This window comes from Poromitra crassiceps (genome assembly GCF_964638095.1).
Source record: "Poromitra crassiceps genome assembly, chromosome: 30".
In the NCBI taxonomy this organism is placed as follows: domain Eukaryota; kingdom Metazoa; phylum Chordata; class Actinopteri; order Beryciformes; family Melamphaidae; genus Poromitra; species Poromitra crassiceps.
The window spans coordinates 4,062,262-4,086,934 of record NC_139652.1 but is presented as its reverse complement, the minus strand read 5'-3'; the positions used below and the strand labels follow the sequence as shown (position 1 = coordinate 4,086,934).

The 24,673-nt window shown below is 46.5% G+C and overlaps 1 protein-coding gene across 1 annotated transcript; it reads right to left on the bottom strand.

The window, feature by feature from the left end:
* Positions 1-3,937: 3,937 nt before the first annotated feature.
* Positions 3,938-12,101, bottom strand: LOC310800666 (prosaposin receptor GPR37-like; the record flags this gene model as incomplete). Its single annotated transcript, XM_083663286.1, has 3 exons — positions 3,938-4,753; positions 10,233-10,758; positions 11,704-12,101. The coding sequence occupies 3 exons, from the start codon at positions 12,099-12,101 to the stop codon at positions 3,938-3,940; spliced, it is 1,740 nt and encodes a 579-aa protein (XP_083519412.1).
* Positions 12,102-24,673: the final 12,572 nt, after the last annotated feature.

Here is a 24,673-nt window from a genome sequence, read left to right as displayed (position 1 = left end):
TGGTGAAACTCACCCCGAATGAGGAAATGAGATCCCTGTAAAGAGTAGTGGAAATAGCCCAGGGGTGAATAGCAGTCTGATGTTTCTTTAGGGGTCATATAATGACGATATGGGTAGAACACGGGAAGAAAACTGTCTATTTACATGGAGTAACAGCACGCTGCCATGTGGCCCCGACGGAGCGCATTCAAGGACTGGCTTGGAGTACTATTTAGATCACAACAACGCCTACGACGCTCCAAATCGCTGCGGAGAACACTGGGTGAGTCGTCAGATAATAATTAATGTGAGCTTCACAGGGTCCTTAAATTGGCCACATGGGTTCCTGCTTAAGTAACAAGGAGATCAGATCAGTTAAGGCTCTCTTTCTGAGAATCAGATGTGCCCAGCAGGAGAAATTAAAACAAGAAAGTAAAGCTTCTTCAACTTCTTTTTATTTTATTAAAGTGACACTTCTCTCTTGGCTAAAAAAAAACACTGCAACATTACAGATTGGCTCGAGTGTCTAGTGCAGCTTTCTGCTATCAAATACAGAGCGGATAACGATAAAGTTACATAACTAGGCAGAACTTTGATTCACAAGAATCAACAATGGCAAAACACAACAGAATACGACCAGCCATTTGCAAAATATTGCGTTCCATATTTGACTCACTCACACATGACGAACTAAAGAAAGACCAATGAATAACAAACACAAAAAAATAAACAAAATGTAAGACTGAGTGCAAATTCAGAAACAATACTGGTGAGTTAATTAAAAAAAATCTATAAATTCTAATATTCACTGGAAACGCTTCTTTTTACAGTCTCCTAATGACTAAATATTTACCTGGTAAATGGTAAATGATAGTATATTATTGGGTAATTACCACTGATAAATAAGTAGGTATCACAAGGCGCTTACCATATCCCTTGCAACTAGTTATTCCCTTGTCCATGCAATAAACACAAAATGAGTTGAGTTGATGGGTAACAGTGGAGGTTTTCCTCAGAATTTTGTAGTTTCTCTGTATAGAGTACCATGGGAATGAGTCCTAAAACCGGGATGTTAGCACTTCCTGGTTCCCTCGTCTCAAAATTAATGGCATTTTTGTATGAAGATTTTGGTTAAATGACTGAAATAAGCTGGTCTGTGGTTGTGCAATATTTGTTTGTGTTCAGCAAGATAATAGTCACAAATGAACAAGATAATAGTCACAAATGAACAAGATAATAGTCACAAATGAACACAATTTTGATCATTTTTAAGTATTTTCTGAAAATCGTGGTTTTTAAAACTCGCAGTTACGCTTCAAAAGTCATAAAAGTGACAGTATTGACGTGGACTCGCTCTCTCAGACCATAAGGCTGTGATCCACAGGGACAACCTTACTGCGCGGGCAGAAACCGGGCAGTGGGCACCGCACTGGCATTTTAACACCTCTTTTTATGACAGTTTCATAAACCAATTTTAATCTGCTCTTGCTGAATTAATCACTTTCAATGACAATTCCGTGGACAATCCACGTATAGGGACGCAGTGAAAGGCTTTATATTGCATTTGCGTCCAATTTGCATAAAACTGCTTAAACAACGGGCTGAATTTCACATACAATGCACAGGTCAGAAACATTACTTTGAAGGTGCTCGCCCCAGCACAGTGGTCCCTACCACAGGTTCTCAACCTGTGGTAGGGACCACTGCTGGTACACGAGCTCCCTCCGTCTCATACTTTCATAAGGTGGATGTGAAAAGGTTGAGAAGCACTCGCTCTAGCAGATCACTAGCTATGAGACTCAGAGCCTTTGCCAATATAACATCCACACCACCATCACCATCACCACAGGGGTATTTGGTGACAGATCCCACGCAAATCAACAATACGTTTCACACTTTTCGCCCCTAATCTTCATAGATATAGATAGATAATATATAATCTCCAGGTTTTGATGGGATTCCTCCTGAATTCTTATTAACTTTCTGGCCTCAACTTGGTCCTTTGATTCTCAATATGATTAATTATGGATGAAATATTGGTTCTTTCTCCAGGGATGTTAACAGCGCTATAATCACTCTGCTCTTGAAAAAAAGGCAAAGATCGCCCTCTGTCCTGAATGCTGATGTCAAATTATTTGCTAAGGTGCTGGGTCATTGATTGGAGGAGCCCCTTCTGAACAAACTCATACACCCGTATCACATGGGTGTTGGCTGTTTCTGGGCCTTAGCTCAGAGATGGAAGGCTCCTCATACTCTGCCTTTTGAGCAATAGGCATCTTGAGCTGTGGACTTGGCTGTCATGGAGATGTCGTTGGTCATCCCCCTGTGGGTGAGGGGGGGCTATGTTCTGAGTGAATCTGATTGTTTGTGTATGTGTATGTATAGGTTTTTTGTAGATGTTTGTGGTTCTTGTGTTTTTCTTTCTTTGTTATGTTGTAAAATTTAATTCAATGAAAATTTGATAAAAAAAAGTCATAAAAGTGGTAATCATTTGTGAAGATGATCTTGCTGAACACAAAGATCGCAGTTTCCTAAACTTGTGTTAACCACACAGACCTTATGTCAGCCATCTAACCAAAATCCCTGCACAAAAATCTCCTTGATTTCCAGACGAGGGAACCAGCGTGATGCTATCTTCTAAATATCAGACTTTTTAAATGTAGGACTCTAGTAGGTAAGAATACCTTTCTGTACTCATTGAGTGGAACAAGCTTATTGAGGCACAGAGCAGTTTTAAGACAGCAATAACAAAATGGTTGGCTTCCAGTCTCTTAGAATAGGTAGGTACCTAGCTTTATAACTTTGTACTTTATGTACATTTCTATATGTATTTATGTTTTGTGAGTTTGTGAGTATTGTATTTGCACCTGACAATCCTGTCAGCCATCCCCCTTCCTTTTCCTCCAGAGGACCACAATGGAAATAAGCCTGTGGCTGTGTTGTGTTTTAATCCTCGGCAGTTTGTGATGTTTCATAAAGTCTGTCTTCTGTGAAGCAGTATTATTATGTACGTTTTAAATTGTCAAATCAAACTTACTTACTGACTTTTTCTGGGTTCCTGCGGTACTTTATTGACCTACTTATTGACCAGTGGTATTAAAGGAAGCATGACTTCTTCACTCTGCGTATTCCTTCATATCAATCGTGTAAACAGAGAGTGGACAGTGTCTCTCTCTCCTTCAGTCAGCTCTGTCCTGGAGTAAAAACCCACACGTGTTCCACAGAGGTGTGGGCTCATTTCTATTCATATTCAAAGCGCTCGTGAATTTGATATGTCATTACGCTCACACCACCATCATACACATCAATAAGCAAACCTCTGTTTCCATGTAGTTGAGCCCGTTGGCCTGATATAACAGCATTCATATTTGGCACGGGTCCAGGCAGGAAGGGGTCCTCCTCCTGAGCAGTGACAGGGCTGGATTTTTGAATTAGGTCATTAGGGCCGACTAAAATGGTAAAAAAAAAAGGCTAATTAGTGGCCAACATCAGTGGAGACAGGTTCAGCACCATGGAGAGCTCCATCCATTAGCTACTGATGGAGCACACCTGAGCGGAGTTGAAATCAGCCAGGGAAGTGGACTACGAAAGTCCCCCTGGGGGAGAGAGAGGAGAGGCTGCATGCCAACTAAATGGCCAATGGACCCTTTTCATGGGGGCCATTTTGTGGCGAAAAGGCAGAATAAACACAGCTGCAAGCAAAACACTAATGAGGGTTTCCAAATTCCAATCATGGAAGTTGGTAACCCTCATTAGTGTTTTGCTTGCACCTGTGTTTACCCTGCCTTTTCAACACAAAATGGCCCCATGAGAAGGGTCTATTAGTGATTGTGTGCTCCAACGGGCCTGGAACTATCAGAACTATCAGAACTATCAGAACTATCAGAACTATCATGTATCAGATCATTTCATAAATGCGTCCAAGAAATGAAGTGAAACGTTGGCCACACTGCGGCTTTCAGCAGTGCGTGCCCGCGACGCTGTACGGCGATGCGCCCCTGCGCATGCTGCTGAAAGGCTCCAGCTCGGTCGTCTCGTTGTCGATCTCGCCGGTCGTGGCGGTGGCGGACGCCCCGGCCGGGCCGCACTCCTGGCAGCAGCAGCAGCAGCAGTCCAGGAAGGCTCTGGTGAAGGGCCGGCACAGAGAGAACAGAAGCACCGGGGTGATCGCCGACTTGCAGAAGAGCACCAGCTGGCTGACCAGGTGAAGGATGTCCAGGGTCCGCCGGGGGACGCCGGCCGCCATGTAGACGCTCACGATGTTGCAGATGTTCTCCGGGATGATGCAGAAGCCGTAGAGGATGGCCAGCGCCACCACAGCGCAGTTCATCTGGCCCTCCAGCTGGATCTGCTTCCGGCTGCCGCGGACGCACACCCTCTCGGCCAGGCGGATCTTGCGGGCGGTGACCACGGAGCTGCAGATGGTGAACAGCGTAGGCAGGCAGAAGTAGCAGCCAAAGTACCACCAGAGGCGAGCGCCGTCGTACGTCAGGCCGAGGACGTAGAGCGTGTCCGGCAGCTCGGTGGAGATCCGCACCACGCAGCGTTCGCAGGGCGTCACATCGGGCGGGTCCCCGTCCTCGGTGACCAGCTGTCGGATCAGAAGTTCAGGCAGCGCCAGCAGCAGAGCGCCAATCCAAATGACGGCCAGCTTGGCCGCGGTGGAGGCGCAGTTCTCGATCATCTCGTAGTACAGCCGGACGTTGGTGGCGGCACGGAAGCGGTCGATGCACAGGGCGCACAGCGTGAAGGTGGTGACACCAAGAGAGGCCACCTGGGGAGAGGAGAGAAACGTCACACCGTGCACAACATGCTTCAGTATGAAGCGGAGAACGTTGGAAGCTTGTATATATGTGTGTGTGTGTGTGTGTGTGTGTGTGTGTGTGTGCGTGCGTGCGTGCGTGTGTGTGTGTATGCGTGTGCACAAATCAATATTTTTACATTTTCTTTATTTATTTATTTGGGGGGTATATCTAATATCTATATATACATGCATGCAAGTTTCGATGTTGAAGAATGCACCCAATACTGAACAACAGTTGTATGACTAAATTACTAAATACAGTACTTTGTTAGCCGCAAACCGCAAGCTTGTTCACCAACTTTCAGGGTTATTTTGTCTGAATGTTGCTTTTAGGAGTACGGACATTCAAATAACCATAATTATCTTCTTCAACTATTTTCAGATTTCAATTTATCATCATGTATCATTTGTAAGCTTACAATCTGCACTTTATTATCTTAGTTAAAATTGGCTAAGTGGGTGTCAGTGTCAGTCACGATTGTGATGTCATCAGTGATGATGTCATCAGTGATGTCACTTGAGCATTTTTTTTTAAGGAATCTCACCTGGGCAGTGGGCACTGAAGACATGGGGGGGAACACATCCTCAGTGACCACAGTGTCCCAGACGGGAATCGAACCCAGGACCTTCTAGCTGTCAGGTGACAGCACTACCACTGCGCCACCGTGCCCCCTGAACGCATGAAAGAGGGAGGTTTGTACGTCATGGGGTCCTTTTACGTTACAGTAATCAGAGTGTGCACAGCTGCATGTAAACGGGCAGATTAGTGGAATATTCATTAGCCAGGTAAACAGCTCAGTAGGAAAATGATCTTTTTCGGAATAGAAAAAAAGCTGAATATTTTGTGCGTGTAAACATAGTCACTGTCAGCAAGACAAATTCCTCTACAGTATTTTAAAGTGATAATACGTTCGATTTTCATCTAAATAAATGTGTGTTAACATCTATCTAACTTGAGCCTATGGCCCATTGATGGAAGCCTTTGCATTTTCAGTATTGCAGCATTTATGAACTTGGTGTCTGTGGTGACACAGGGTGGGCGGAGCTAACACAACAGACTCACTCTGATAGGTTACTGTAGGTTCACAGGGTGGACGGAGCTAACACAATAGACTCACTCTGATAGGTTACTGTAGGTTCACAGGGTGGGCGGAGCTAACACAATAGACTCACTCTGATAGGTTACTGTAGGTTCACAGGGTGGGCGGAGCTAACACAATAGACTCGCTCTGTAGGTTACTGTAGGTAGTGTCCTCTAGTAAGAGAGTGGCGTCAGCGGAGGACCAAAATGCGAGACTCATTAGCCAATGAACAGCCAGGAATGGGTCTCGCGCTACTTTTGCATGCTAAAATAAAGCTGATAATGTACAATTTGATTCAAGGGATGAAAACCCCGTTCAAAGTACAACACAAACTGTCTATTTTGCTGCAACTCGACAGTGCTGCTTTTTTTACTCAAGAGTTCCACTTTCTACTTCCTGGAAAAAAACTGGTCCATTGGAGTGAATGGAGATGTCGGAACTCTTCTATTATATGGCTCTGACTGTAAGTTCACAGGGTGGGCGGAGCTAACACAATAGACTCACTCTGATAGGTTACTGTAGGTTCACAGGGTGGGCGGAGCTAACACAATAGACTCACTCTGCAGGTCACTGTAGGTTCACAGGGTGGGTGGAGCTAACACAATAGACTCACTCTGTAGGTTACTGTAGGTTCACAGGGTGGGTGGAGCTAACACAATAGACTCACTCTGTAGGTTACTGTAGGTTCACAGGGTGGGCGGAGCTAACACAATAGACTCACTCTGTAGGTTACTGTAGGTTCACAGGGTGGGTGGAGCTAACACAATAGACTCACTCTGTAGGTTACTGTAGGTTCACAGGGTGGGCGGAGCTAACACAATAGACTCACTCTGCAGGTCACTGTAGGTTCACAGGGTGGGTGGAGCTAACACAATAGACTCACTCTGATAGGTTACTGTAGGTTCACAGGGTGGGCGGAGCTAACACAATAGACTCACTCTGTAGGTTACTGTAGGTTCACAGGGTGGGCGGAGCTAACACAACAGACTCACTCTGCAGGTCACTGTAGGTTCACAGGGTGGGCGGAGCTAACACAATAGACTCACTCTGTAGGTTACTGTAGGTTCCTGACAGCTCTTGTGTGAAGTAGGATAACAAGCTACATTTTTCTCCAGTCTCTGTTAGCATTACGGGTGGTTACTATGGCCAAACACACTGACTAATTTCACATAATAACGCCGTTTGGATCTCACCTGCAATTACCACTCATCGCCAATAGGTGTCACCCAAGAGAACAAAACTGAAATCTTCCATATTATCACTTTAAATACATTCTTTCCCCACAAGACACCCTCACTGTGATGACAGGCTGACAGGTGAAATACTGCAGCTGGACATGTTTGACTGTCTCCAGACTTGGGGATGTAATGAGGACATGTTAAAAGCTGTGTGTTGGTGAAAGGCTTTGGTTGTCTCTGAGAACAGAGCCAGAGAATGTAGGTCGTGTAAACCATCGCTGTCCGGACGGACGCCAGCTGGCTCGCCCCCTCACATGACCCCGCCCCCTCACATGACCCCGCCCCCTCACATGACCCCGCCTCCTCACATGACCCCGCCCCCTCACATGACCCCGCCCCCTCACATGACCCCGCCCCTGCTAAAGAGTCTGAGGCATAAGTGGCCGTTCACACCCGACCATGAAGGGAAAGTCCAGCTCAGATTGTTCAGATGGTGTGTTTCCTCCACAGACTGAGACAGTACAAAAGCTGAGAGATATTTAATTTTCTGCCGCTATGGGTCTCACATTCAAAAACAATAGAGTGCCAAAGTCACGCCCTCTTCCATGTTCGGCATATGTACCAAGGGATTATCCACCATTCATTTTTCCATAGGCGTTTCATAAAATACTTGAAAAAAGGGGGTTTCCAACAGTTTTTCATTCTATTTTTAAAGGGGTGACATCGGCGACCTGGCCACTGTCTTTCTTTCTTTCTTTCTTTCTTTCTCTCTTTTCTTTCTTTCTTTCTTTCTTTCTTTCTTTCTTTCTTTCTTTCTTTCTTTCTTTCCTTTCTTTCTCTCTTTCTTTCTTTCTTTCTTTCTTTCGTGGGGACATATATACACACACACACACATACATACATACATACATACATACATACATAGATACTATACATACATACATACATACATACATACATACAGTACATACTGTACATGCATGCATGTATGTATGTACGTACATACATACATGTACGTATGTACATACATACATACATATATGTATGTATGTATGTATGTACATACATACATACATACATACATATATATACATACATACATACATACATACATACATACTGTACATACATACATACACACACAAAGACAGACAGACAGACATGGACAGACCCTCTTATAGATGCCTCGGCCCCTAGTGGCCACGCCGTAAAAATATACATAAATATCAAATGTGAAGTGCGGTAAAACAGAAACCCATGCGGCTTATAAAGACACACATTTCTGACCTCTACATGAAACAATAGAGAGAAACGTCCAAACAAAAGCAAAGGAAGCAGATGAAACAGCCTCTGTCATGTGGGTCATCAGCTGGAACAAAGGACGACACTAAGCAGCTTAAACACAGTCAGCCTCTGTCTCTGTCTCCTCCCTCACTGTCACAAACTGGCAGAAAGTGGTGGATGGGGAAACAACCCGGCAACCTTCACCAAGAAACAAGGCTAGCTCACAACCTAGCATACGGCAGTGGCTTGAAAAACGTTGACCAATGTAGGCAGGCCTCCTGCGTGCTGAAGCCACGCATATGTAACTTCTACCCAGTGACTGTACAGAGAGCCAAAGTCACCGCCTACTTCCTGCTTCAGCTACGCACCAGCCTAAAAAAAAAAAAAGCGTCATAGTCAACGGCGAAAGGCAATCATTTTCTGATCCAATTTGAATTGTGCCACGGACCCCGCGTGATTTTTCCTCAATTTAAAAGAATACTTTGCACGTCAAGAAAGCCACAGTTTGTCATAAAACTGAAATGTAACATTTAGTTTAGTTTAGTTTTGTATGAAACCGCTCAATCAAATCTCTCATCTCGCACAATATACGTCACACCAACACCGACATGTTCTGGCGGAAGAGACCTCACTTACTTATGCGACTGGTTGTGTGTTCTGATTTATAACTTATAGTGCAACAGTTCTATGACAAACGCCCATTCGAGGAAATTACATCTTTCAACATCATCCTCAAATTGTCCCATATCCGGGGGACACAGTTTGAAGAAGATGAAGATGCATGCTTCAAAAATGAAATTTTAAGCCACGAGGTGATGGCCAAGTCATAATGTTAGATTTTTGGTATAGCGCCCCCACTGGAAAAAAAAAAAGGTACCAGCCGCCACTGCTCTCCACAACAACAGCACAGCCCTCGCCTGATTTTCACACAGAAGTGTCAACTCGTATCATTTCCATCTTCTAGTCTGAGATAGAGGTCAACAGTGAAAGAATTCCCCATTCATTTTCTCCATAGACATTTAGTCAAATCCTTCTATAAGTGACCATGAAACATTTCACTTGGAGCAAAAACAAAAACGGGGAAAAAGTCGAAACTATATTTTTTCTCACGCTTCTTACTTTTTGCTTCTTGTCATAAGTGAATACAGAGCTGAGGATCATCTTTTTCAGGTTCTCATTATGTGCTGTATAGAGCTGCTATATAGAGCTTGGGAACATCTAGTCTCAACGCCAGACCCATGAGAGTTCTTACGCTGATACATTACGTTACTGCATGCTGCAGAGCTCTCTCTGGGTCTGGGACGGTTTCCTCCCAGCCGGCTGTGGGAGGGAACCGTTCACTTGGCCAGGGATAAATTCAATCTTCCCCAATCAGTAACGACTATGCGATCAGACGACACGGGAGGCGCAGCCCATTTTTCGAACCGCTCTCTCATCGGTGCTACGACCTGTCACTCATTCAATTTCAACCCGCCTTCAAAAGCCAGCAGTGGCTGTGAAGTGGCACAGACTCACTTATGTAGTATGTGGAGCGCAGCGATTCAATGTAATATTTGAGTCTGGGGAGAGACTATAGGGAACATATGGCCCTGGGAACATAGGACCCTTTGTCATGTTACATAGACCACTTTCCACTGAAGGCCAAAAGCCCAAGAACTTTGGTCCAGGAAATCCAGCTTGGAACTTGAGTTGCTGGTTCAGCCCGGTTTTGGCCTCCTAGGCCAACCCAGTGGAAAGGGGTCAGCACAGGAACTAAGTTCAAGCACGGTTTGGCCCTCAGTGGAAAGGGGGCTATTATGTGCCAATACCATAATACATCTGGGAGGCATAGGACTCTGAGAACACACTGTAGGAACGAATCGGTTCAGGAGCAGCATGAAGCTCTAACCTGAGCGGCCTCCTCACCTCCAGGTAGGGAATGATCCTACAGGAGAACTCCCCCAGCAGCCAGTCCTTGGTCAGCTGGTGGAAAACCACCAGAGGCAGACAGAAGAAGATGACCACGAAATCCCAGAGCGCCAGGTTGGCCAGCAGAGAGTTGGAGATGCTCCTCATGTAGTAGTTATGGCAGACGATGCACATGATTGCGATATTACCGATTATCCCCACAGCAAAGATGGCGGCGGCGGTGAGCACGACGGCATAAGCCCCGTAAGCGTCTGCGCCGAGCGGGTAGAACGGGTTCCTCACTTGTGTGCGTCTGGTGCGGGTGTTCATGGGGACGAACGGCGTGCTGTCGGAAAGGTCCGGAAGAGTGAAGTCCTCGTAGTCACCGCTCTGGTTGAAGGGCGGTGCGCTGGCCGCTGGCCCTACCTGAGCCATGGCTTCAGGGTCAGGGTTAGCTTCAGGGTTAGCTGCAGGTCCCTGACGGAGGTCCCTCTCAGCTCTCCTGCTGTGCTTTGCATTCCGCCTCCACCGCCTGTGTCCGGACCTGTGGGGGGCAGCAGAGTTATTATAGTTTTGTATTTTTATTGTATTTTTTGTTTTCAGGTTGGCTGTCTGTCCAGCCGTCCGCCCGTCCGGAACATCAGGCACGCCTTGATGGAATTGCTTCAAATTTGGCTCAAACGTCCACTTGGACTCAAGCATGAACTGATTAGATTTTGGTGGTCAAAGGTCAAAGTTCAAGGTCACTGTGACCTCATGAATGCCATTTTCATGCTCGTTAACGCAATATCACAGGAACGCCTTGATGGAATTTCTTCAAATTTGGCTCAAACGTCCACTTGGACTCAAGGATGAGCTGATTTGATTTTGGCGGTCAAAGGTCAACGTTCAAGGTCACTGTGACCTCACGACCGCCTGTTTCATTCTCGTTAACGTGATCTCTCAGGAACACCTGACGGAATTTCTTCAAATTTAGCTGCAATGCAATGCGGACACACGCATAGTCATAGTGCCACCTACTGGCAACACAAAAAGTGGTTTATCTGGAGAACCGTCCATCCGATCGACTTCAAACTTGGTGGGGACCCAAGAAAGTATAGTCTCAAATTGTGTGCAATTCGATCAATCAGAACACGGCTGTCACATATCTAGAGAACCATTCGTCCGATTGACTTCTAAATTGGCGGGTGCGCTGCTGGGGCCCGAGAAAATGCTGTGTTACATTTCGTGGAATTCGGCCAAACACTTGAGCAAATTGACAAAGACCAAAACTAAACACATCTGAAGACATATTTTTTATTTTATAGTTGGTTTTGTAAGTAGACTACACAATAATGTTTCAGTTAGTTTTTATTTTTTTCTAAAGTCTAGCTTTTATTTCAGTTAACTAAAATAGTTGAAAGCTGAAATAGTTAACTGAAACTGAAACTAAAATATTTTTTTCACACCTAGTTTAAATTTTTAGTTTTAAGTCAACTAGTATAATAACCTTGGGTGGCAGGTGCGTGCACGCCGGTTCAGTTGTTCTATATATTCCTCTGGTCTCCCACGGCCGCGGGCACCTCCCTGCGGCTCACCGGCCACCCCATTTCCATCCGTGCGCGAAGCCTCCTCTCCGGCCCCGGCACGAGCCGTTGCCCTTACCGGAGGCTCCGCTCCACCAGAGGACGGCTGTGCGGTCTCCAACCGAGACCCAGCCGCGGCCTGCGCGCTCACACCGTGCCTCAGTCCATTGTCCTGCCCGCTGAGCGCACGCCATCTCCTGCTCGGCACATTCCTCTCCGCGGACTCATCATGAGGAGTGAAAGTGCTCTTTGTGAGCTGAGCGGCAACAGCTTCGCTGCACAGCGACACACACAGCAGCAGCCTCAGGACCGCTAACAGCATGGCGTGTCTCTGGCTAACCGATGCCATTAAAAGTGAACCATGATGTCAAACTGATGTCTCCATCTGTGCTGCTTCTGACTGACGGCAGTGGGTAAAAGTCTCCAGAAATCACAGCTTTTCACACGGGCCTGTGGCTGCCTGCCGCCCGGGAGCGCTGGCCCTGCCCGGTCCGGCACCAGACGGGGGTAGAAACGGGTGTTCAGGAGATTGTCACCACCATGGTACAACGCCCGGTTTGTGAGGGAATCCAGTCCAGATAGACGCATCCAAGTTTTGTAATTCATACATGCTGTCCCTGTGTGTGTAGGCCTATGTTGTTTGTGTGCTTCTGCAATACAATCAAGGAAACAAAGAATACAATCATCAGAATAATCACCTTAATCAAGTTGGCAGGTAGCCTGATGAATTATTGAATTAAGTCAACTGTAACTCATCTACAAAAGATACTATTTAGACTATAACACTCGAAGATAACAGCTACAATACTGTATATAACACTACAGATAACTGTCAATAAGGACTATAGCTGCCACATCCAAACACCAGTCACTACATCAAAGCATGAATCAGGTATAGATTAACACTTAGAATATTTGCCGTTAACAATTAACGATAATTCAAAGGTAAATCATCACTTACATGTTGTTGTTTACGCACAATCTTAAAGGGCAGTGGGAACTCTCGGACAAAGGAAACAGAGTGCATCTTAACCATGTGTCTCACTCCCCTCCTGTCAGACCCCGGGCTGCTGTCTCTAAAGGCCCCAGAGGGGACAGAGGACAGAGGACAGAGGGGACAGAGGACAGGGAGGGGTCTGGTGGACATCCGCTGTGAGAGAGAGATGCAGCTCGAGGAGACACCAAGCTCCGTCTGGAGAGAGGAGCGGATCCAAGAGGGAGGGAGGGAGGGAGGGAGGGAGGGAGGGAGGGAGGGAGGGAGGAGGGGTTTAACCTCATCTGTCAAACAGCTCCCTGATGAAAAACAGCTGATGGAAAGTCATCATGTCACACTTTAGAGCAGAGGTTTCCAAAGTGGGAGGCGGGCCTCCCCAGGAAGGCGGTCCTCCAACACTGTTTCAGAGGAGGGAGGCTCAGTGAATGGAAGTAAAAAAATATATATATTATTTAGTTATTACAGTAGTTATCAAAAGGAGATAACATATAGAATAGCCTACATTTCTGATTTGGTTGAAGAGATAGTTGAGGTACAGTAGTCTCTGGGGAATTTGACTGTGTTCCCACTTTCCCAGAGTCAGAAACAAATACATACCTTCAGACAGACCTTTATGGATTTGGTGTACTTTGAATATATCAAACAGCAATATCAGGCTATTTTGGTGCAGTTGAGTGTCCATGGGATCAAGCAACATAATCATGATCCCATAGGCGTCTGAGAGGAGGCAGACGCTCTCTGACTGAGAGGAGACCCACGCTCTCTGACTGAGAGGAGACCCACGCTCTCTGACTGAGAGGAGACCCACGCTCTGTGACTGAGAGGAGACCCACGCTCTGTGACTGAGAGGAGACCCACGCTCTGTGACTGAGAGGAGACCCACGTTCTGACTGAGAGGAGACCCACACTCTGACTGAGAGGGGGCCCACACTCTGACTGAGAGGAGACCCACACTCTGACTGAGAGGAGACCCACGCTCTCTGACTGAGAGGAGACCCACGCTCTCTGACTGAGAGGAGACCCACGCTCTCTGACTGAGAGGAGACCCACGCTCTCTGACTGAGAGGAGGCCCACGCTCTCTGACTGAGAGGAGACCCACGCTCTCTGACTGAGAGGAGGCCCACGCTCTCTGACTGAGAGGAGACCCACGCTCTGACTGAGAGGAGACCCACGCTCTGACTGAGAGGAGACCCACGCTCTGACTGAGAGGAGACCCACGCTCTGACTGAGAGGAGACCCACGCTCTGACTGAGAGGAGACCCACGCTCTGACTGAGGGGAGACCCACGCTCTGACTGAGGGGAGACCCACGCTCTCTGACTGAGGGGAGACCCACGCTCTGACTGAGAGGCGTCGATCTGTAGATCGACTGCTCTGAGCTCGAACTCTGCCCTGCAAGGCAGATTTCAGAGCTCAGAGCAGTCGATCTGTAGCATGCTGGCTGTGATATCTGATCTCGAGATTATGGACGATGAATTCAATGGTGTGTTTATTTGAGCCGGTCTGGAATAACGTATGGATTACACAAGGAGTGGGAGGGTGAGCTGGAGGTGTTATCAATGTGACAGCTGCTCTATATTATATAACAACCATAATAAACCACGGTGTGACATAAAATATGTTGTTTACAGAGTGCATTACGCATGCCCTGTTTTTGCACGTTATAGCCTGTTCCAGGACTCTACTTGGAGCTGAATATCTTCTGTGGGGATCCGAATGAAACCAAAGTTATCTGGGTGAGTAAAACATCATATTTTAAGTTGGAAATAAGGTCCGGGGTGTAAAAAACCGTAATTCTCCTTTAATTATCAACGGTAAACTGAAATCTGTGCTAACCTCAAAGTAGCTAACATAAGCTTAGCTAGCTTGCAGTCGGGAAACTGCAGGCAGCAAGTTTACCTGTTGTTGGTTGCTTGGCAAAACTTGGTAGTGCACTTCTGAGGGAATTGTTTTTGTTGGCGGAGACAAATAGACAGAAATCATCTGTTGTCGCAAACACTTAAAACAAGCTCCTTCTACACCTTCACGCATCTCACCAACATGTCTTTCGCCATGAACTTCCTGAACTTGGCCCTGGATCGTGTCATCTACTGCTTCTCCAGCTCCATGCTCAGCAAAGTGCAGTGCATTGTTTTCTCATGGAGGAGGAAGGGTGATAGGAGGTGAAATGCTGCCCCCTATTCGTTTGGATCAAGTATTACACATTGCACGTTCAGGCCCGTAGCCAGGGTTTGAGAAATACCGAGGTCATTTTATCGCGGCGTGGGGGGTCGAGGGGGGGCTATGCCCCCTCGGATAGAAAATTTTGTCTATTTTAAAGTAAAATGCTTCAATCTGGTGCACTTTGAGAGCAAAATGAAGAGGCTAGATCTATAAAGAACTACATACATCATGTTAGATTAATATCCTCTTTACTGTGCTGTTGCTTTAAAATGATACAAAAAATAAATGTCTCCCCATATGATATAATTTATATTCTGCATACAGGTCACATGGCAGAATACTGCTCAATTAAATACAATGGCCCATCTACACAAACGTCACTTACAGGGGAGTTACTTACCCATTCACTTCAATAGAACTGTCCCCAAAGTCTAGCCCCAATCTAGCCTCAATGCAAAATCTGAATGTTGTGAGTTATCTTTCTTCCTTCTATAGCACACAGAGAGGAAGCAAATTGTTGCATTTCCGGGAGGTACGGTGGTGCAGTGGTAAGCACTATCGCCTCACAGCTCGAAGGTCGTGGGTTCGATTCCCACCTGGGACGATGTGAACGCTGAAGGAATGCGTGCCCGTCCGCATGTCCTGGAGTGCTTACCGCCCGGGTGGGGTGTCAAAAGGGCCTTTCTGTGTGGAGTTTGCATGTTCTTCCCGTGCCTCCCGGGGGTTTCCTTCATATAGGAACCCCCTTCACAAAAACATGCAATATCCTGGTTGCTAATGTGGTTCCTCCTCTGGTCGTTAAGGGCGCCTGTTCAGAGGGAGGGGAACTGGTTGGAATAGCGTGAACCTACCACGTGCTATGTCCTACCGGTGAAGCTTCCTCTGGCAGGTGAAAAGAAGCGGTTGGCTGACTGCCCATGTCTCGGAGGAAGCATGGAGCCAGTCTCGGCTCTCCCCAGATCGGCAGAGGATGGAGTAGCAACCAGGATTGAGAAATCAAGTGAGCACTAATGGGGGATAAAATGGGATAAAAAATCGGGGGGGGGGGGGGGGAATTGTTGCATTTCCGATCAACTGTCGCATTAAAACATCAATGACAGATTAACTCATTGAGTGCCAGCCACTTTTGGAGAACGGACGCTCCCAGTGCCAGAGTTTCAGAGCGTTTTCAGTGATTTCTCGAGGCCCACAGAATATTGTGTGATATTACTATGTAAACACCGAACACGCAAAAAGAACAAGGAGACTCTATTGTATCATCAGCAAAAAAAAGTTTATTGATACCATTTTCCGTTCTTTAGTTATCAGCCGGAGAAGATAGGTCAAAAACAGCAAAAATATGCTTTTCTATCAGGAAGCTGAGATATTCAGCCTTTTGTGAAATGCATTATTTCAAGCACATTCACTGACTCTAGCTAATATTTTCTGATGATGTGACCTGGTTTAGTTCTGTGGTGCATGCCTGCCCCCCCCTCTCCCCGCCTCTCCCCGAGTCAGCTGCCAACTCCTCCCCACACGCACAAAGTCTATTCGGAGCCTCTGTTTTTGCGCCGCGCGGCTCCTGGCAGCTCACAGCAGCAATGAGGAAATGCCCAACGCGACTGCAGGTAAGGGTTGGCCCTTCGGCGTTGGGTGCTGCCTTTCTGGTGGGTACTCGTGTGAAGAAACTATGCAGACAGACAGACAGGCAGAGGAGCTGCAGTTGTGTGCGCGGATTGATTGCTGTTGGCAAGCAGCCCAGAGCCATCTACATGATGGCTCTGTCTGCAGCATGAGCGCGGTTTGTCTTTGATCACGGCTTTGTAAGGGCTGTATTCCTGACACTTCTGTCATCTGGAGAGCACTGTCGCCACCTAATGGCTCGGTAAAATAGGTTATAGACATTCAACATGTCCCAAAATGTTACAGGACATAGATCTGGCTTCGTCAAAAAACGCAATTGACGACAATCGTCGTCTTTGGCACTCTACGTCAGTATTTGAATTGACGACAGCTGTCGTCATTGGCACTCAATGAGTTAATAGATCTGGGGACCGGGGCTATTTAAAAAAAAAAAACATTTTTTTTTTTTTTTTGGTGTGGAAAATACCGAGGTCATGACCTCGGTGTCCTCAATGGTAGCTACGGGCCTGTGCACGTTTAGTGGTGCCTCTGACTGCCACCTGCAACTCTCTGGCAGCACTCCACTTCCTGCCTGTGTGGTGTGGACCTCAATACCAGCTGCTGACTCTTGTTCGTATCACCACAAATTCTTCTGCGAGTTCGCCAAAGTTGAAAACAGTCAATAAAGTGTTTTGGATGGTTGACAGTTTGATGAGAAACTTTGTAAATCAGTTTTGTTTGTCACTACACTGCCCCTTCATGAGGTTTGGTTCTTTAAGAAGAACCTTTTAATTAGTGATTTCAGATTCACATAAATAACAATTTTCTATAGTCTGACTCGCCACATGTGACGGAGTGTTTATGAAGAGACATTCTTTAGATTTCTGAGCCGAGCGTCAGAGGGAAGACGTCACACTTCACCGCTGCACACACAGAGCCAGAGGAAAGGTAACAGCGCCACCTGCTGGACAGCAGGCTCACTGCACCTAGTTCATGTCTGTCCTGATGAGAGAGCCCAATAGACTACTTGCACAACTCCACTACTTCCTGAAATGAGTAGGGCATCTTGGTTTCCTGTCCCACACTATTGGATGAACTGATTAATGTCAGGTGTGCCTGATCACTGTTGTTGTGACTGCAGCAGTCAGGCACACCTGACATTAATCAGTTCATCCAATAGTGTAGGACAGGAAACCAAACTGCCCTACTCATTTCAGGAAGTAGTGGAGTTGTGCAAGTAGTCTATTGCATTCATGTGTGATAGAATATGGCCTAGATTCTATCACACATGATATAATACATATTAATATATATGGAGACAGACGGGATGAAAGAGGTAGGGGGGAGCTCAGAGCGCTTTGGTCGTGCTTTTCTGAGCGGATTGGATCGTTCCGTGAAATGGAACATAAAAGGGACATTGTGATTCGTTTACTGCACTTCTCCAATGAGCACGTTTTGAATAATTTAAGGCCAGTGGCACGATAGAGCCCGATATATCTTCAGACTGCTGAATGTACCAGAGAAAAGAGAGTCTGGCCGCCTTTCCTCGCCGCCACCCTTACCGAGCTGCTGCAAATCTCTATCACCGAACAGGACATCGATATAGCCCATAAGCCCACTGACGTAGACCAGCGGCAGCCATCGTGCGGTGATATAAAGGCTGAAAAGAGCATAAAACATAAACTGCGATTTTTCAAACACAAAAGCTAAATTAAAGCTGAATTAAGGTGATAGAGACCTAAAAGCGGAGACTTGTTTAAAGTTTAAATGGAGTGCCCAGCTTAAAGTATGAAGGAGCAGTTAGGGTTCAAAGAGGTTTCACCACAAACTGCCGTTTATAACGAACAGCAGTTGCCCCCAGAAGCTGTTGAAGCGGTTTGTCCTGATCCCTGGTGTGGATGAGAGCATCAAGCAGCAGATGTGTTTGGAGAGTGATTATCCAGACAAGCTGCTCTGTCATTTAGACTGAGACTAACAGATCCAAACGAGCTGCTCTGTCATTTAGACTGAGACTAACAGATCCAGACGAGCTGCTCTGTCATTGAGTGCGTTTACTGTACATGTACACAATAAACAGGTAACAGAATAGATCAGGTAACTGGCAATAATCTGATTTCTGCATTTATGCACTTAGTAAATAGCGGGAACTCACCTCGAAGTCTGTGAGTGGACATTGACTGTGTCACGGACTGGTCTCAACATTCTAAACAAACTCATGTCTATTATCGGGGGAATGTATCACTATACCAATATCCTTAACATGAAGAAAGAACAAGGGCAGGCTGTTGATCATTGAAGTCTAGCTTATCTACCTTACGCCTGGCGATGGTAGGTAGACCGGCCGCTCTATCTCCTCAATACTGGCAGCTGGTCCGTCCCAAGGGAGCGGGAAGGTGGGTGCTGAGGGTGCTGCAGCACCCCCTGGTGGCAAGAAATGGGATTTTTCGAAATTGTTGGATTTGGCTGTCTTGTGTTTATACCACCAACAAAATGCATTAAAAAACAGTTTGTGCTTCCCAGCTCTAATCTTATTTCATACGCTCTCTCTTCAAAAGTGTTTGATTTTCATCATAATCTGGTTTTCCATAATAATAATAATAATAAGTTCAGTGTTTATGCCTGTGTTGCTGTCTGTTGTAGTGTAACACGACTAAAGGGAGAGCAGGTGCTTACATGAAAGTGAGTGATAATCGTAATGTTAATTTAAAATTAAATATTCTTCTAAATATGGATGAAAGTCCAAAAAACGTAAAATTGTATTCCTTACAGCACCCCCTACTTGATAATAGTTCCAGCGCGGCTGATTCCGTCCCGGCGCTTGGATAGCGCTGTCGTCTTGATCATATCCAATTGATTCAGCAGAAGCCTAGGTGTGTTTATCGGTTTTCTCATAAACCCGCTAACGGCCTGGTACCGCTCCCGAGCACACTTGTCCCCAAACTGACCCCAGTTTCGGAACGTTTGATGAGTGTGAACTTTGCGTTGCGTTGCGTTGCGTTGCGTTGCGTTGCGTTGCGTGCCCGGGTGGGCGCGCAACGGGCGAACCGTGACAGGATCCACTTGAAAAGGTGGTCTGGGGGGAACACTTCGGCGTGCCCGGGCACGGGAACGCTTGCGAATGTGAACGCCAACCGTTCCAAACCACATAGACAACACACGGGCGAGGATACACTCCAGGCATAGTTGATGATGACGCAGCAAGTGCACTCTGTTCCGTTCCCGAGCGCGGAAGAAATGTTGTAATGTGAAGGCTGACCAGCGGGGGAGAGGGGAGGAGGGGGGCAATCGTGCTCGGGCGCGGAACGGAACGAAAGCAATCGTTCCCAGTGAGACAGCAGCCTTTAGACTGAGACTAACAGATCCAGACGGCAGGCTCAGCTTTCACACTCACTGCAGACTTTCTGTCATTACCACATGTTGCTCTCTGTCCTCCACTGCCTTGTCATTAACTCTCTATTTCTGGATCACAATTGAAGGTGGCTCCACCCCCAACCCCCCCCCCCCCCCTAGGGGAGGGATCAGTGTCATTTTGTCTCCTGTGTGTGTGTGTGTGTGTGTGTGTGTGTGTGTGTGCGTGTGTGTGTGTGTGTGTGTGTGTGTGTGTGTGTGTGTGTCTCTCTCTCTCTCTCTCTCTCTTTCTCTCTCTCTCTCTCTCCTGCCAACACTCCCGGTTTTTGCGGGAGTCTCTCTATGTTTAACCCTTTCTCCTGCTGTGCTCCTGATTGGAAGTTTCTCCTGCTAATCTCCCAATTTCATATTGATACAAATCAAATGGCTGCATAGCGGGCTGAGTTTTAACGGCAGAAGTATCTGCTATGAAACTAGATGACCTGAGGTATCAACCATGTCACGCTAGCTTGTCGGGAAGGGGCTAAAGTTGGGGACTGCCCCCTAGTCCGATACCTCACGAGTCCGATACCTCACGAGTCCGACACCTCATGGTTTTGGGTTAGGGTCTGGGGGAGGTTAGGTTTAGGCGTGGGGGTGGGAGAGGTTAGGTTTTGGGTTAGGGTCTGGGGGAGGTTAGGTTTAGGCGTGGGGGTGGGAGAGGTTAGGTTTTGGGTTAGGGTCTGGGGGAAGTTAGCCTCTTTTTTCGGACTCGTGAGGTGTCGGACTCGTGAGGTATCGGACTCGTGCCATGGCACCCTAAAGTTAGGCTGCTCCAAAGTTAGGCTAGATTTTGGTGAGGGAAAAACTATTTTCAAAGGGCTCCCTTGACTTCAAGGTATTGGAATGAAAATGGTTTCTATGGGTACCCATGAGTCTCCCCTTTACAGATAAGCTAACATTGTTTTGATAGAGCAGCGCAAGCATTTTTTCACAAGGCAGCATAAATTCACAGAACAACAGATTACAACACTGATTTTGACATTCGCCGACACCCCAGAAAATGCAGGTATGCTCTGTGTGTCTCCTCTGTCTCTCTCTCTCTCTCTCTCTCTCTATCTGTAGGCTATGTCTGTTTCTCTCAATTCATTTCAAAGGGGCTTTATTCTATGGGAAACATATTGTACATTACATTGCCAAAGCAAGTGTGTGTGTGTGTGTGTGTGTGTGTGTGTGTGTGTGTGTGTGTGTGTGTGTGTGTGTGTGTGTGTGTGTGTGTGTGTGTGTGTGTGTGTGTGTGTGTGTGTGCTTTTGCACAATTAAAGATATATTAGAATAAAGAAGTGTGTAAACAGAGCTAGCTGTGTAACATTGTAATCATCAAATAGGTAGGTAAAACTCGGGTAAAACTTAGAAATACAACAGAAGAGTATAGAGTATTATGATCGATAAAGATACAAACAAATAGAAAAATGTGGAAATGTAAATACAAATAAATGAGAACTGTGTAAACACTGCAGCATTTGTGTGTGTGTGTGTCTCTCTCTCCCTCCCCCCCCCCCCCCTCTCTCTCAGATATGTGTCATGTTCCCTGGAGAAAGGCAGCAGTGTCAGTTGAGCAGCAGCAGAGCAGAGTCCGGTCCGCTTCCAGTCTCGCTCCGCTTCTGAGGGTTTTGTCCAGGATGAAGGCTGCAGGCGTCGTCATGGTGATGGTGTGGCTTCATCACCTCTCCTCTTCCTCTGCACAGGTGAGTCAATCTGCCTGACAGATGATACGCGCTGACCTCACCTGGTTCTCCTCTGCGGTCTGTGGTCTGTCTGTTAACATTTCAACTTTGTGTTTCTGTGTCCTGCTGTCCAGAAGTTTTTCTTTTTCTTTTTTCTTTATTTATTTTTTTCTTCTGATTTCCCCCCATTTTCTCCCCAATTGTCCTTGGCCAATTGTACTGCCAATCTGGGGAGAGCCCTATACTAGCACCATGCTTCCTCCGACACATGTGCAGTCCCCAGCCGCTTCTTTTCACCTGACAGCGGGGAGCTTCACCGGCAGGACGTAGCACGTGGGAGGATCACATTATTCCCACCAGTTCCCTTCCCCCCCGAACAGGTGCCCCGACCGACCAGAGGAGGCGCTAGTGCAGCGACCACGACACATACCCCTAATCCGGCTTTCCACCCGCAGACACAACCAATCGCGCCTGTATGGACGCCCTGACCAAGCCCGACCGAGGTAACACGGGGGGCGCGAACCTGCGACCCTCGTGTTGGTAGGCAGGGAATCTACTGCTACACTACCCGGATACCCACTGTCCAGAGGTTTTTCATCATTTTAGCACATTCTCATGAAGCTCTGACATTTACTGTCCTTCTCCATAACACTGACTAATGACTATATTTAGTATAAGTAGAATAGTAGAATGTATTTCTGTTAGAGGTAGCAAGACGTGGCTACACACAACCAAATCTACACATTTAAAATCTCACATATTCATTTTAAGGTATACTATGCAACTATTGCATTAAAAAACATTATAGACTTATAGAAAAGTTTCCCCTGAAAAACATCAGTTATGATTCAGACAATACTGTGGCAGTGTGTTTATGTGGAGCGACGCTGCCCCCTGGGTGTATTTTTGTGGTTGGACATTGTTTTGCTGTGTTCTGTGTTTATGTGGTCGAGTGAGCTTGACAATACATGGGGAGAGAGAGCGCCAGAAAACCGTGTTTTTCTGATAGTTTCACAGCGGTGACGTTATTTAAAAACAGTTAATTTTCTACCCTGCTCTGAAAATCTGAGGGGATGTCTGCCTGGATGTCTGTAAAGCCAAAGACACCTTTGACTTGGTTGAAGGTCACATATGCTTCTGGATCTTCACCTGTAGAAAGTCTTGTTTACATGGAAGCCACAGGCGAAGATGTCCTTGGCGTTCTCCGCAACGTACTGGTGGCATTCCTCTAGCGCCAGGTCCTTCCACAGGTACTTCTCATCGTCCGTCATCTGGATCACCAGGGGGATGTCACACACATCCTGCAGCCCCTTGGTGGAGATGAAGGGGACGAGGTGTCTGAGGTGACAAGGTGTCTGACGAGGTGTCTGAGGAGCATGGCTCCTGAGGCTCGCCCTCTGTACTTGTCCTCATACGCCTCCATCACCTGACACATCTCTGTGGGAGAAGAAGATTTGTCTTTGTAGGAAGTGGTGAGGTTTTTTGTCCCGAGACTTTCTCCACTCTCCACCAGCAACTTGTCAATCTTCCTGCTGCTAAACCTCACTACAGTATGAGTTTGTCAGAGTCCAGTCCACTACTTGGTGTTGCCGGTGGAAACGTTCCATGGGTCAACCGTGTCTTTGTCCTCAGCCCCGGGCGGCCATCCTGCTTTGTAGTCCTCACCTGTCGTCTGTTTGTAGTCCACCTTCAGCTTTTGTAGTACTGTAACTGGACAGCAGCATTGATTTTTGTTTGATCAGCCCAGGGCTTAAAATTCACTTTGAAAAACTAGGGGGGAATTCCCCCCTTATGTTCTTCAGATGGGGGGATTTATAAATTTGGGGGGGGGGGGGGGGGGGGGGGGGGTCTATAGACTTTGGGGCGAGACACTAACCCGAGTTCCCAGTAAAAGTGCAAATACTCAACTAAAAATAGACTCAGGTAGAATTTGAAGTAGGGGTTCAAATCCGGATTTATTTATGTTTGTAGTTGAAACAAAAACATAAATACTGTAGGCTACATTATACAGTACAACACAAAATGCTGTTATTTACCCTTTGTCGCCACCTGGTGAGTAAATATATATCTAACTAAAACCATTAAAATTGACAACCGGTCCGTGACTTTTTTTTTACATTTATCTACCAGTCCTTGGCACAAAAAAGGTTGGGAACCCCTGCTTTAGCCTACTTAACTCATATTATAAAAGTACATAGTTACAAAATGTTAAGCAGCTGAATTCACTATGTAATTCACACAGCATCATGCATTTTACAAATTGAGCAGCTCATTTCAGCCTCCTTTTGCTCAAGCCTCAAGCCATGGAAATAGTATTTACCATTTCTGCTGAAACTTATCTTTAGGTTTGATCTTTTTCGTCTTTACATTATGGGTGCTGCGTGTCTCGGGTTCATTAACGTCCTTCTCGTTCTCTGGATCATCAACAACGTTGACATCACTGGCACTCGGCATCGGGAGAATTAACGTTATTAATGTCATTGTCACTATCGATTTCTTACCTCACTGACACTGACGTTACTCGGTGTTACGTTAACGTTACCACTAGAACCGCCTTGTTGTTCGACCGTTTGTTTTTTCTGAGCGGCTCCCCCTTCTGACGACGTAGTTTTCCTTTTTAGCCTGCGATCTATCACGTTTGCAAGCAGCTGTCTGTATCCACCGAGAAACCAGCAGGGGAGCGTTGATGTCGAGAGAGGACTGAGTGGACAGAGCTAGCGTGCTAATTGGCCAAGGAAGTGGAATTTGGCCAGTCGTTTGAATGCAGCAACGTTGCGCACGAACACAGATCGGTCCACACAAACCATTGCGGGATTACTCTCCCTTTATAAATTGAAAATATGCGGGAATTCGGGAAAATGTGCGGGATTCCCGCAAACCCGCGCCAAATTTTAAGCCCTGCAGCCATTGCTGTTTCCAGAGCTTTGACTTGGACGTCTTGAGTTTCCAGTTTCTGGTAACACTCCATCACAATCAGTGATGTCATCATCATCATGTCGCTTGTGTGTGTGTCGGCACGCGCGTGTATTGGTGCTATATGGTACAGCAGCTGTTTGTCTGCAAACTGACAGAAAGACGACT